General features: G+C 42.9%; 1 protein-coding gene across 1 annotated transcript in view; it reads right to left on the reverse strand.

The window, feature by feature from the left end:
* FN1 (fibronectin 1) overlaps positions 1 to 10,848 on the reverse strand; it is a 53,423-nt gene extending 42,575 nt beyond the window's left edge. The window contains exons 1-8 of the mRNA XM_026852414.1: positions 10,842 to 10,848; positions 9,285 to 9,422; positions 7,366 to 7,497; positions 7,104 to 7,241; positions 4,428 to 4,586; positions 2,820 to 3,020; positions 2,152 to 2,331; positions 492 to 668 (exon numbers count right to left, since the gene is read on the reverse strand). Coding sequence (XP_026708215.1) covers positions 492 to 668; positions 2,152 to 2,331; positions 2,820 to 3,020; positions 4,428 to 4,586; positions 7,104 to 7,241; positions 7,366 to 7,497; positions 9,285 to 9,422; positions 10,842 to 10,848 — 1,132 coding nt within the window. The remainder of the gene's footprint in view (positions 1 to 491; positions 669 to 2,151; positions 2,332 to 2,819; positions 3,021 to 4,427; positions 4,587 to 7,103; positions 7,242 to 7,365; positions 7,498 to 9,284; positions 9,423 to 10,841) is intronic.
* Between the last annotated feature and the right edge of the window lie 4,385 nt (positions 10,849 to 15,233).

The raw sequence follows: 15,233 nt of genomic DNA on the forward strand, positions 1-15,233 counted from the left end.
TGTCCTCTCCCAACATCATGGAGATGGGCACAGATTGTAAGAATGCCCCATGATTTTGACATTACTGCCATTTTCAGGGTAACACACGGACCTTACAAGTACAGACTTATTCCTAACCACAGATCAGGCAAGAGGAAGCGATAAGCAACTTTGTAGAAGCAAGATAAAAACTTCACTTACTACAAAGCACTACAGTCCAATGCGCTCTAATGGATCTATACCATCCATTTTCACCAGCTGAGAAGAGTGCCTACCACTGGCTTGTAACAAAGAAGAAATTAAGATTGCCTTCTCTCTGCTAGAGGTGATCAAGGGCCGGGGCGGGGGGGGGAGGACAAAACAAAACCAGAAATGCCTTAAAGGGTTTGGGGCTGGGATGCAGCTCATTGGAGGTCATCAATAACTGACCAACGACAGACAGCTCTCTACTTTCCAGCTCAAAGAACCATTTACAGGTAATTCCATAATCCCTTTATGGTTCTCAGCCTTACCAGCCATAGGGCAGAACCCAAACTTCTGGTCAGCATCATAGTTCTCAGTGGTTCCACACCACTTCATGTTGTCTCTCCGTCCCTCAGAAGTACAGTCAGTGTAGTTGCGGTTGTTGTACAGGAAGGGGAAGTGGCACAGAGCACCATTGGAATTGCCACCACGTGTCTGGACCAAAACTGTACAAAAGTGAAAAGAAAACAGATGTAAATGAAGCCTGCACTCTCCCTTAGCATGCATGGAAAAGCTTGGCAAACAAACCACTAGCACTATTTTTTCCCACGTGTACCCTGTATGTTATCCATGGGCCTCTTTTCTTGGCTTTAATTAATTCAGATCTGGAAACATAAGCCTTGCACAAGGTCAATTCAGTTCAAACACTGCTGTGGAGGAAGCTGTGGAGCCAGCCATGAGATTTCCTGGGGAACAGGGAAAAATCAAAACTTACTGTGTTTGGGAAGTAGCTTTGCAGACCCTTAGTGCCAAAGCCCAGGGAATCAAACAAACTCTCAGCATACCTGTATTATCTCACAGAGGCTACTACCCAACTGTGCCCTTTGGCTTAAAGTAAAGCCTTAGCCCTCAGGAAAGGGTTACAAGTCAGTTATGTACAACAGGACAAGCCAACATCTCTCTGCAGGTTGGAAGCTTTGTGTTTTGCAAGCAGTAGCGGAAAGAGGGCTGTAATCTACCTGAACTACTCACCTCTTGAGCAGCTCCACTTTACACATAGTGGAGAACAAGGGAGGCATTTGCTGAAGATTTTCTATATTAATATGTCTCATTTTCCACATTATATTACAAGTCTCACTAAAACAAAAATGTGTGTGGATGGGGACAGCGGAGTTTTTTTGGTTTGGGTTGTTTTTTGTTTGTGGGTTTTTCTTTTTTTTTAAAGAAAGATTGTTGTATGTGCTGGAAAGACAGGCTTGACATCAGAAAAAACAACTGAAGTAGAAAAAAAATATCTCTGCAGAGTAAGAAGCAGTATATTCATCTGGAGACATGAAAAATTCTCTCCAAGGTCAGATCCCAGAGAAGCTGCCTGGATACTGTTCCATGGATGTCTGATGGACTTTCCAGGAAGTACAACCACACAGGTAGATCTGTGCTCTGAAGGGAACACTGACCATCCACAGACAAGGGGGAATGCTGCTGCATTAGTCAGGCACCAACTCTTGATCAGTGATCACAAATCACATTAAAATTACTGCTATATATGGCAAGCTGGCTAGATAGTCAGGACGCAGGGAATGACAGAGAACTGCGCAAGCTGTACTCCATGGATATCCTGCTCTTCGCTGCCTAATATGGGCATTGCTCTAGCAATTTGGCCAAACAAAGGCAAAGTCTAAGTATCCTTTGGGCCAAAGCTCTATTCTGACAAGGTACTCCCGTTCTAAGGTCAGCTCTGAAGAGAGAGAGCAGGACTCACAAGCTACACCTGAATCATCCTGAGCACCCTCCAAAGATGCCAAGGGGACAAATGTGCCCTGACACCGAGCAGCCCTGCATTCACAGGAGTGCCTTGCTGCTGAGGAATGGCTATAGTCCCTGCAGACTACCAGGACTGTCAGGCAGTCTGTCCCTGTGTTCTCTGCTCCTTCCTCCATCTGTGCATGAGGGCCACGTGCACATGAAGATCCTCTGAGAAGAACTTACCATTCTGCTCAGTACAGAAGGAGTATCTCCTGTCTTGCTCAAAGTTGGAAGTGGTGCTGCACCAGAGGTGCCCATCTGTGCGGCCTTCAGTGGTGCAGGAATAGAAAGTCCTCCCATCATAGGTGAAAGGCAGAACACAGGCTTCTCCATCAGAATTGCCACCATATGTTTGTGTCACAGCTTTAAAACAAGCAAACCACAGCATTAGACTGTGGCTTAAAGCAATCTCCAAATCTTAGGGCTCTAAAACAGCAATCGCCTCTCTGGGCCAAGTCACTGGCTGTTGCAAACCCACACTGACTGCCATGGACCTGGGCCAACAGACACCAACAGACAACTTAGCTCCACAGCTGCGTCATTCTTTTTACATTCTTTTCCAAACATACATTATTGCAGCTCGATTTGAATAAAGTTATTAATGCTACTCCCCAAGGGCTCTGTTTTCCCTCAGCAGGTTATATATAACTCACTGGGTTATATATAACCTACAGAACCAGGCTTCAAATAACCAAAAGAACTACATCTTCACCCCTTTCACCTTCTTCCAGTATGTCTTCTTCAGAAGACATATCTGATACACACACAAAAGGATTCTACTTTGAAATTAAACCTCAGAGCAATCTCAAAGATCTCATTGGGCCAAACAGACACTAAACACAAGCTCATACCTATTTCCTGGCAGCTGACTCCATTGCCCAGGCAGGTACAAAGCATTTGCTGGCTGCCCTGTGTCTTGAGCCACTGCATACCCACGGAGTACACCACTCCGTTATCAGTGATGCACTGACCATACGGCTGAGGCTGGGGCTGTTGAGGCTGGGGCTGGTACAATGCAGTCTGTACATTTGTGAAACTAGGCGAGCCAGATCCTGCAGCAGAATATGGGAGAGAAGTGAGATGTGACATGCAAAGCTAAAGAACAGAATGCTTCAATGAAATGCTGATGTAACAAAAGCTTAGGCACTGCATCAGGTTGAAGGCACATCTCTCTTAGCTTCCCTAGACACATTTTAGTTATTCCACTTAGAAAAACTTCAAAATTAAAAGAACTTTGACTTCTGCTAACAATAGCCTTTGATTTCTACCATTATAAGGTGGCTTTAGAAAGAATTAAGTATCAACTGCTTTTCACCAGAATTGTTTAGAAATATTTTTTTCTGAAAAAAAAAAAAAAAAAATTAGTTGAAGGAAATCTAGAAAATCAAGATCAGTGACAAGACAATAAAAAGTTAACAAGGAAGTAGGGAGGTAGGCAAAAAGGATTAATTTTGAATTTGTTATTGAAAAATAAAACAGAAATGCACTCATTTACTCTGGAATTTTAAAACTCTGAAACAAAGGTTTTGGTCCATTTATCATTTGGAGTAATACTGAGAGACAGAGAGGTTTGTTGTCCAGATTATGGAAAGTTTTGCTAATGATTCCCACAGGAATCTCCACAAACTCAGCTCTGCTGAAATAGGGGAAATAATAATGGAAATAAAATACTGGCAACCTTGGCACTTTGTGCATTCTGAAGTTTAGACCTTTGGAAAGTTTGAACTTAACCTGCTGATACTGAACAGTTAAAGGTCATTTAACAAGAAAAAATTATTGTAGTTGCTGCAGGAAGACAGAGAAGTTTTACACTGCATTCACCAGAAGGAAACCTAGATCCTTCAAACAGCAAAAAATAATTTAGAAGCTGAAAACTTTAACAAACCTTGGGCAAAAAATATATGCTACCTCTAAACTAGGTAATATTTCACAGCAAAATTACAAACTAACTTACATGTACTAAATAGCATTGTGTACATTCCTTGACATTTCTGTTTTTTGAAGCTCAGCCATTAGTAGGTGTATTTATCTTGTCAAAGAAACCAGATGGTTTCAGTGGAGTTTAAATTAAGGACGTTTCAACAAAGTTACCCTGAGGCAAATACATAAAGTTCAAATATTAACTTGAAGTGCCATGCTTCCCAGACAAAGCCAGTAGATAATTCCTGTGGATGCCTGGCCCCAGATGTGATTTACTGCAATGTGATTGTGCAGGCAATCACATCAGTATGTGCAAGCCTCTTTTTTGCACAGGAACAGGGTATAAATTAATCTTATCTACACATGCACAAACAAGGAGCATCTCCTGAACTCTGACCCTCTTTGTGGACGATCTTTCCCTGACAAGACTCCTAGATGCCTAAATTAGGATGGCACAATTCAGCACCAAGTCCTAACCATTCAAAATGTGCCATTTCTTGTCCCTTCCCCTACCCTATACACTATGATGTCCCACTTACCAGTGCTAGTTGTATGCAGGGATGTGTGTCTTTCGCACTTCCATTCACCTCTGCCGTTACCGGTACAGATGCACTGAAGTAAGTTTCCACGGTTATCCTTCTTGCTCCAGGTGTCTCCAATTCTGTAGGAAGTCTTGGTGTCATGGTCATTGCACCTATCTGTATAAGGAAGAACATGACCGTTAGAGATTTCTGCGTTGAGTGGCTTCACCATTCAATTTAGAGTACTGAACTACCAACACTATCAAACAAGCTGGTAGTTTAAAGCCTTTATTGAGAGTCCACTTCTTTTTTTGCAGCCACTATTACAAGTCCTATATGCACTAAAGCCTGCATTAAACTGCATAGGCTGAGAGCATCTGAACATCCTGATGCTTTAGTCTAAGGGAAAATTTCCATTTATTTCCAGAACTGCGATTTCACTTTGTAGCCGTTGTCAAAGTTAGCATCATAACATTCCCAGTGAGAACATGGCAAGCTATGTTCAAAACTGATGTGAAAAAAGCACGTTCTGGATTGAAAACATTGCTGCTAGTTACTTTTAAAGCTATTTTAGGCACATTCTGTGTAGCATACACCTTTAAAGCTTAAACCTGTTTTAATGTCCTTTTTCTTTCTTTTTAAAAGCAGAATTCTCAGCAGCTGGGCTATTCCATACTATACACATGACACAGTTCAAGTTTAGGGCTCTCCTTCAGCTGGAAGGAACTCAAACCTGGTTTAGGGCAATATCTAAATTCCGTTTCTTCCAAAAGAAGTGTGAAACTCCAGTAAAGTTAATATAAGATGCTTGTGTTGTACCAGGAATAATAGACTTTCTAAATCTCTCTGTTGTCTTTAATAACCCACAACCCCTGATGAATTGAGTAAATGGGTTCAAAGGACAGCATAACAAACTACTTTTGTCTGGATGCCAGATCCACATGGATTAACTACTTCTTCTTCCATTACAACGTTTTACCTTCTCATTCAAGGGCAACTTGATGTAGTGGCTCAAATATAATCATGGGTCAATGAACATGGATTTATTAAGAACTGTGGAAGGACATATGCACCATGCCAGAGTGCCACTGAAAGAGCACACAGGATAACAATGTGGAGAACACAATGCTAATTCACAGTAGTTAAAGTGACCAAAACTGAGTACTTGCCAGAAGAGTGGCAAATTGGTGAAATATTCACAATGTAATTTTTCAAATGTGAAAAAAAAAATGTCTTACAGATACTCATATTCTCAAGTTAGACAATGAAAAACTGAAATGTCCACCAATAATTCAGCTGTGATTCTGGAAAACACTGGCCATAAAAGATACAGAACAGCAGCACATACTGAAGCATACCACCACTTTGTGGGCTATAGCTATCATTCTTCATACATAAATTTGAATTTCTCTGTTTGATTACATTTGAAAAACAAAATGAAAAATGAACAGGTAATTTTATTGCAATTTCTCCTATGATACAACAATGCAGACCTGAGTTATGGGAGGAAAGATACTGCCAAATCATTTTTATTAGTAATAATAAGTCCTCCAAAATTCACAAACACCACATTCTGGTGTATTTATTCCTATCTGACAGTTAATAATTTTTCCCCATGTGTTTTTAATAGGCTTAATATTGTCAAGGCTGGTTTGAATTTTATAGCTATTTCTTGACCAAGTCTCTCCAGATCTTCAGTTTTAATCCCAACCCTCCTTAGTGTTTTAGTTCTTTATGTGTCTGCTGTTTATATCAGCAGAAAGCCATTATCTCTGTGCCCTGAGGCAACTGAATATGAGGCAATTTAAACACTACAGGAGAGTTTCTCAAATCTTGCATAACAAAGGTGTAAGGTACAAAGTTAAATTTTCTTGAGGCAACTGGTGTAAGCCATGATAGCTCCACAGCGGAGCTTGCTCCTAACAAAGTTGGAACAGAAGGTAGATAAACAAGTGAGATTCTTGGATTTGAAAAGCCCTGTTTGCTTTGCAAATACAAATAAAATGGAATATTTACGGTAATGTCCTTCACTGATGTAAAAACTACAAAAGTCATGTGCACTGGTGTAGCATGTTTGCACTGAAGAGAAAATGGCGGGAAAAACTAACAAGGGAGATGGGAGAGCAGATAGAACAAACTCTGTTTTAGCTAACATACATATTAAACAGTAATAAAGAGAAAAAATAAGAGACATTGTGATCTAATCTGGCAGGTCCTGCTGTTGGAGCAGGTAACTATTTCTCTGTAAAAGCACATAATTTTCCCTCAAAAGGCTCCTTTAAAAAACAGAAATGAAGTTATTAGGTCACACTCTCCACCATTTTGCAGACCAAGCAGTTCTCCTGACTTCTTGAGGGATGCACGACAGACTCAGCTGGCCTGAGGATTTCTTAAACCTTTCTCTCTAAAGTAGGTTAAAATCCCAGATAATCTAGCCACTCTGTCACCAGCATAGATCACCAGCACTCAGGCATGTCCCCAGATCGCAAATGGCAACTGGGACACGCAAACACTCCCCTCTCACCTCGGAGAGGCCCATTTCCCACTCCTTCTCAGGACACAGCCATCCCTCTAAACCTACGGCTGCCTGCTACAGGGCAGGAAAGGGAATAGCTTTTCTTTTTGATGCAGGACAGATTTGAAAAATAAGATAAATAAAGCAGAGCAGCCAGCTGGTGCCAGGCCAGGACTTACTTCTGGAGGTGCAAGTAATGCGGCCGCTGCCCTCCCCCAGGCAGGTGCAGTCCACCATCATCCAGCCCTGGTAGGGCTTCTCCCAGGTCTCACCAACCACATAGGACGTCCCGGCCGTGTTGTCGTAGCACCGCTCAGCTGTGAGGGGGAAAGGGATAAGAGTCCACCCAGGGCTATCCCACACAGGGACGCCTCAGGAAAGACAAGGAAGAAGAGGCCATACACCCTGACCAAGCTGGGGGAGAAGGGAGCTGCCACCTACCCACAGGCTTGCAGGTCCACTCGCCCTTCCCATTGCCCAGGCACACGCACTCCAGCATGTAGCCACCAGTCTCATGGGGCCGGCGCCAGGTATCACCGATCTTGTAGGACTGGCCACCCTCATGGCAGCGATCTGCAGCGGGAAAGAGGGGAGCTGAGGTGAGGGACCACACCAGGGACAGGATCGTGGGGACACGGTAAGGGCCACATGGCCAGGGGTGAATGGGGCCAGTTGGGGCAGAGATGGGAGGGTGGTGAGGAGAAGGCGTGGGGCAGGCCATGGCCTCCTCCAGCACACAGAATGGCAACTGTCATTTTCCACTGGTATCCACCATTTTCCAAGCCTCCCAGGTCCTGTCCTCTCTCCTCAGCTAACCCCCTCCATGTTTCAAACCACAGCAGAGACCTGGCTGGTGAAAGGGAATGCCAGGGCCTGAGGAGGTGCTGTTTCTTGCTCAGGCCTTGCTCAGAGTCTGAGACCTGGTGAGGGAGGGTTTACCTCCATCTTGTTCTGAGGTGGTACCACTTGGGCCTCTCTGTGGCTGTCCCTGTATAGCATGAAGGACATGGTGGCCAGGTCAGCATGTGGAGAACATAGAGGTGCTTGGTGTGACACCCCAGTGGGACAGCAGTCCTCTTGGGTTTGGAAACCCTGCCCTGGAAAGGCAGATTCCCAGTCCATTGGTGCCCCACAGCCCTGAGACAGTCTGAACGCATCACTTGGCCCAGGCTCAGGGAGGGAAACAGTGAAGGGCAGTTTGCAAACACAGGGTCTTCTTCCAAGGAAAAGAGGAGAAAGACATTATCTGGTCATTTATTTGGAGCCACTAAAATGTTTCATTGGCTCATTTATGAAAGCAAGGAATCTAAGAGTTATGAAGATTGATTCAAAGCTAGTTGCAGTCAGCAAACTCTCCAGTGAGCTCTAAACCAGGCTGATGATGACAAAATGAGACCTCTCTTATGTTTGCAGTTTCCTTACTGACTCTTACTTTTCTTACAACACTTATCATTCCTGCCCAATAAAATGCCATTAAATTCAGAAGGGCTTCAGCTCGACTTGTTAGCTTTAATACATTTTTTTCCATGCTATAATGATGGCTGGCTTCCGAGTCCCCTATGGCAATGCTACCAGGATCAGCATGTGTGTCTTAAACAAGAAACTGGATACTTTTAAGAACAAGACTTTTCTCAAAAGGTGGCTCAGGGACTCAGTCTAATAGCCCTGACACACTGATCTTCATCCATGCTCACAGAAAGTCTAATTATGAACTGAAGGGAAATTGTGAACAATTCAGTGACTCAATATGGAAAGGATTTCCAGCCAGAGACATGAAAAGGAGAGCTGGGGAGAAAGGACCAAGGAAAGACAGGGAGGAACAGAGGAAAGTATGGGTCAGGCTGGTGAAAACGGAGTTGCAGAAACACACTGAACTGGTGTCTGAATATCAAATCTCAGCTCCCTCAGGGACAAGTGTCAACATGACATTTTTGGAGGACAGGGGAAGTGGCTCTCAGGTGGTATATATTTATTATTATTTATTCAGAGTAGTCCCATTAATGCTAATGGTGTTATTCTGACTCACCAGCTGCAGAGCAGACCCTTGCTCTTATTTCCAGTCAAAAAATTACTTTCATAAATGCACCTGTGAAGATGTAACACACTCTTGTATATAGTAAGTATATGGCTGAACACTAGCAGTGATTTTACACATAGCACTTTACCTCTTAAATAAAAGAGGAATTTCATTTTGCAGATGCATGTACATGGGGCAAGACTTTCAATTCCAAGATTTCAAAGGGGTTTGGATTAAACTCTCCCAACTCTAGCTAATGGGCACTGGGAATATTGTGTAAATTGCTCTGGAAAATATGACACTAAGGAACAATAGCTCTAGTAACAAGCTCTTAGTTACATACTGGCAATGGTGCAGCTGATTCTCCCACGTCCAGCTCCAATGCAAGTACAGTCCCAGATCATGGAGTCCTTGGGGCGCTCATAAGTCTCCCCTACTCGGTAAGTGGATCCAGTGTATTTGTCAAAGCAAGTCTCTTCAGCTATGAGGGGAGAAAAAACTTCATGTAACCATGCCAGTAACATGTACAGTCAACAAACACACATTCCTTGCCTCCTCACACAGATGCTCTTTTTTTCTCTGGGGAAAAATGCATATCAATCTCCTCTTTCTTCCTGGGATGGAACAGCAGAGAGGAAGTTGGGTGAAATTTGCCCCCATCGAGGTCCCGATGACGCTGAGTAACCTCAGCTTCCCTCCCCCAGTGAGCCAAAAGTTGAGCATGGCACATGGGCAGGCATGCCCTGGAAGGATCGATCCCAGCTGTCTGAAGTGCAACGGTACAGAAGACAGGAGGGAGCAAACATCCCCTAGAAGCTGTGTGCTTTGTTATGCTGATCCTCCTTGTTCTGACTTGGCAAAAAATCAAATATATTAATCCCAAATTCTGCAGCAGTCCCACCGAAGTCTGCAGCGCTACTTGTGGATTGTTTACACTCATACATGAGTAAGTGATTACAAAATGGTTGTGTCAGTGCTACCACCAGACTTGAGATCTGCAATAGCACAACCTTCTTCACTGCTGGACAGATAAAGTTAACTGTACCATAAGGGAAACTTGCTATAAGGCTTCAAGACTGTAAAACTTGGTAATCTCTGCAAGGATAGGAAAGCTAGATTAAACCCCCTTTTATGGAGGAGTAAGGGGACTGACTGAGTACTCCTTAAAATACTCTAGCCATGAGGCAGGCAGCACACAAGCCTTGCAAAACAGATTGCTGGGACGTTTCCCATCTGTCTTTACATGAACACTATCAGCCAGGAGCCAGTTTTTCTCTTTTATATCTCCAGAGCAACATAAAGGAGTTATGGCAAACCAGTGGCTTCAGACCAATAAATACAGATAGATCACATCTGATAATCTAACCTACATTGTATCCCAGAGAGATGCATCCTCCAGCAGACATTGCATTTAAAGTTTTTTTTCTGTTACCTAAACTTTTTCCGCAGAAGACTAAACAATCTCATTTTACACTCAATTATAGAAAGCTCACAGCATGGCCGAGGGGCTGTGGAAAGTTGTAAGTTGAAATATTTTTAAACAAGCTGACGACATTGCACAACTATGAAAAGTTGGGGCAAAGCAATCAAACAGGCTGGAGCCAGAGCTGCAAAGTGACTCCAGATTTGAACTTCCCTGTGCAAGTCCAGGAGTCAGTTCAGTTCATTATAAAGAAGAGGTTGGCTCCAAAATTAATGTTTAGATCCAATCCTCCAGAGAGATGAGTGATGCTTGGCTCAGGGTTCTGGTGGCAGGCCCATCGTTAATGAAAAGCATTGCTTAAAATCCCAAGCCAGATCTTCAGTGTAATTGAGTGTAGATCCATTACCGACCCTAAGTACCAAACTTCAGCTCGAAACCGGCTCTGACAGTTAGAACTCTGGACAAGGCTTAGCTTACTCGGCATCAAAAGCCATGCTGGGGTCTTGATGCGGACAAAAAAAAAAAAAAAAAAAAAAAAAATCCTATGGGAATGTCATGTTGCTAACCGTTTCCATGTCTCTCCCGTGTGACTCTGTCTTGACAAAGGGATGATTAATCTAACAATCTGCTGTGGTTCCTGATCGATTAAAGCAACACTTCAGACAACCGTGAGTGTGAACTGGTCCACAGTGTTTCCAGACATCTTGAGCTGAACATCCACAGGTCTCCATAAGAGTTCTTCAGCAAGTTGAGCACCAAGCTCTAGTTCCACTTACTGCAAACCACTTGTATCTTTACTGAGATGCAAGCAGTAACAGCTCACTTGGGAGGAAGACTCTTTCACTAGGCAGTGTACAGATCCAGCACATGCTTTGTTCCAGGAAAGCACGTAGTTGTGATGTCACGTTTATGTTTTCAAAGAAATTTCTCTTCCTCTGTATGAGGAATGCCCACAGATATATTAACACAAGCTTCCCTGCTGAAAACTTACTGGAAATTGAAACCTGACCTGGCAATTGAGGGGAGCTGTGGTGAGCTAATTCCCATCTTTCCTAATTTTTATTTTTAGATCTACTCTGCTGCTTTTTTTTTTTTTTTTTTTTTTTTGCCTTAGCGAGAGAGAGCATTAGCTTTTGAAGCAGGACACATCATCATGAACTAGCAAATATCTGGTTTCTTAAAATGAGAACTTGCTTTTGGAAAGTGTTCCTGCTTTTCTGAGACCTAGGATATGAAGTGTCATCCTCAAATTCTAGTTTACAATGTGTCTGGAATTCTGTGATAAAAGCAAGATGAAAAGCACCTTGTCAGAAAATGATGCTATGTGACCATTTATAACTGGGATGTACTTTACCTAGCCTAATCTAAAGGAAGCATTACTGAGTGGAAATCAGTGGAAAAGAAGAATTGTCCTTCTAGGAAACACATACATGTAATGAAGAGGCAATTTGAGGACATTTTCCCAGTTAATGTATATAGATCTTGGTCAAATTTTCAGTTTCTTTTGCGCAGTATGCAGTATAGTGCTGCTTCTGCACAGTGCTTGCTTCTGCATACCCTTCCAGTGAGGCTGTGAACAGGTCCTGCTTCTGCTACAAGCACTCATTAAGCTCAATTGACGTGGAAAAGAAAAATGAGGAGTTTCCAGGTACAAGAGGATTATGATAAATAAAAATTGCCAGGGGAAACCTGCTTAAAATGTAAGAGCTAAGTACAGGTAATCCATAAGGAACAGGCTATGGTGGAATAAGCAAACATGAGGAAGCAACCAGCAGTCCTCACTGTGGAGCAAGAGCCCATGGGTGCTAGATGCTGTGCAAACATTCGAAGGATGCTCCCGGGAGTTTATAACCTCTGTAGGTCTGGGTACATTGTACCTACCAGCTCTCTGCAGGCATTAGAGGAGTAGACACCCTGCTCCCAAGAAACAAGATTTTTAGATGTATCTCCAGGACACTGGTTTTAGTGACCCCATCTGCAGCATGCTGCTTTTAGTGACTATTTTAAAATGTCATTGAAAAGGTTTGTATACTGGATATACACCCCGTGAAAGTTAAATGATCAACATTGACCTCATTTACATCTGCTTCAAGTCCAGCTCATGTAATTTTGCATTGTGCTTACATCTTCAACGACAGTGTAAGTATTTACACAGAACTGAAAATGGAATTCAGTCTTAAAATGGAATGAGAAATACAGTGTTAGCAACTGTGTGACAGTGTCTAATGCTTTCCACAGTATTAGTTAAACAAATACAGAGACAAATGTAAGATTCTTGCTTAAGAAAACATTACTGGAAACACACAAAACAAAACGATAATTTTCAATGATGCTCAAATTAGTTTCTTGCATAGCCATCATTTATTAGAAGCCAGAAATAATCTTACGAGTCATATTTCAACACAATTTGTAACAGCCTGGTTTCACTTCTAAAGGAATCTCTGACAGTAATTATGACACAAACATGTAGTAATTATTCTAATGCATGCTGTTAGACCTTCTGAGATGTCTCTTACTTATTTCGGGAAAAGGATGTAACTCCTTTGTCTGTCCTGCTGCCAGTTTGTCCCTCGAGCTAACAGGAAATGAAAGGAAGATTCACCTGAAGTCTTTCTTAGGATGAGATCAGTTTGAATTTATAACCACCCTTCTGTGGGTTTTGCATCCGAATAAAGATTAGGAATGTCCTAAACCTCTGCTTTAGCCATGGGTATTCTGATTCATGGTCTTGGTCTTTCCAAAGTTTTTTCTACTGAAATCCTAACTTTTTGGCTGTCGGTGAGAAAAGGCATGTGCCTTTATAAGGTTCTCTTGACTTTCATTGCTCTATTGTATTGCTCAGCAGATAAACCTCTCCATAGGGTCAACTTGATTTCCTTTACTGCACACACTCTTGGGGGGCTACACATAGGACTGGGAGCATGTTCTGTCCCTGTAGCCATTCTCCTGCAAATTCCTATAGCAAAGAGGGAAGATGAATCAGTAATGAAAGGACCAAGCTGGGTCACTTGTTATTCTTTTAGAAACCTTAGAAGGAAGGCCACGCGGGCTTAATCATCTCCTTCTAAAATTATCACTCATAGGAACAAGAACCATAAAGACAAGAGGTCAGGATTCCTCTCCTTGACATAGGGAGACCATTAAATGCTTCCTGCAGTTTCCAAATATTTTGCAAGAACTCCTGTTGCGAGCTGAAAATTTCTGAATCATCACAATTTCAAGTCTGTGGTTTTTGTTAGGTCACAGCAAAATTCATTTCAAGGCTGCTGAGGCTCTACTGCACAGTGCTTCATTCACTCCTGAGAGTCTCGTCCAGGAATCTGGAACATTGCTCTTTAAATGAAATTCATTCCTTCTGCCGGTTAACTGCAACTTCAGCGGTACGTAACTTTATGCCGGCTCTCAGTGTCGGAATGAATTTCGTTGTGTAGAAATGGTCCATAACAGGACATTAATTAGATCTTTGGCACTCTCAGTGGAAATTCCCTTCTCTTCTGCCTCGTCCCCAGTCTTTCCTAACAAAATGTTTAGTGTCACCAACGCAGAAAAACACATTTCCTTTCTCTAGCCGTGGATTATGTTATTTAGTTTGGTCTACCCAAACTGTTGCAGTTTGCCAGTGATGAGAAATTCATAGCCCCAGCTCTCGTTCTGCATTTGGGTCAGCAGTACTGTCAGCCCCAAGCATTTAACATTCAGGAGTCACACCCTGCCAAATCAGGGGAACAACTTTGGAGGGCAGCGGGGAAGGATTTTCATTCTTTTCCAGGTAGAGGGGTACTGATGGGGGTTTCAGGTTGGTGATTTATTTACTTTCCTGATTTTTTAAGGAGATGTTTATGTCACATGCAAAGTGATTTAAGAATGGAAACTGGGATTCTGACATGCTTCCTGATGCCAGAACTTCAAGAAAAATGAGAACTCTCATGAGACCCATGATAATGTGAATTGGCAGGCAAGTAGCATGGGACATACCCTGGTTCACAGCAGCTTTTGGAAGGGCAATACCAGCTTGAAAGAGCTAAAAACATGTTCTTCATCACATTTTGAGATGTTTGGCAGAGATTTTTACAGATGCCCGAATCCTGTTCATGTCACCCTAAATCCTTTGGAAATCCCAGCCTGACATCCTGCCGGGGAAGTTCTGCTGCACTTCTGGGAACTTGTCAGGGCAGCTCTGGGGTCTGAATTGGTGTTTTGGGAAGTGTCATGAGCACTGTTGAACTGGGCCATGGGACCTGGCTTGGGACACCAAGCATGGTGTTGCAAGCTCTTGAAAGATGTTATTTTAGGCAGAGTTGGAACTATTTTGTCTTAATGAGGGATGTTTCATCTCCCCAGTTGATGTCTTTCCTTCTCAAAGGAAATCCCCCTCTAAGTGGCTGCTTCTGCCACCTACTTTCCTCCTTTCAGAGGTTAAGCAGCCCCCAAGGACCACTGCAGGGAACAAGGAAGCTTTCTTTTCCTCCAACTCACAGCCCAGTACTCTTCGCACGGGAGGAGGTGGGATCTTGCAGCTTCTCCCCAAATCAACGAGTGAGCTCCAAAAGGCCCTGAAGCAGGGCTGCTGGGACAAAATGCACTAGAGGATTGCTTCAAGGAGCCCGGGCAGCATGGGGGCTTGCACTGCTGAGCATGGGGGTGACAGATCACCCATCAGGAGTCAGAAATCCCCTCCACAATTAACAGGAGAATTATCAGGGCCTGCAAGCATGTTCAAACCTGTATACATTAAGCATGGATAAAGGAAGGAAAAAAGTTACAACAGCTGGAAAAGCAGTTTCTTATGACTGTTATTTTCTTTTTAATTTTTGCATTTTGGCCAAAATCCCACCCAGTGGTGGTGATGAGAGAAGGCTTCTAGTTCTA

Source organism: Athene cunicularia (assembly GCF_003259725.1).
Source record: "Athene cunicularia isolate RWA chromosome 7 unlocalized genomic scaffold, athCun1 chr7_part1, whole genome shotgun sequence".
Taxonomy (NCBI): Eukaryota; Metazoa; Chordata; class Aves; order Strigiformes; family Strigidae; genus Athene; species Athene cunicularia.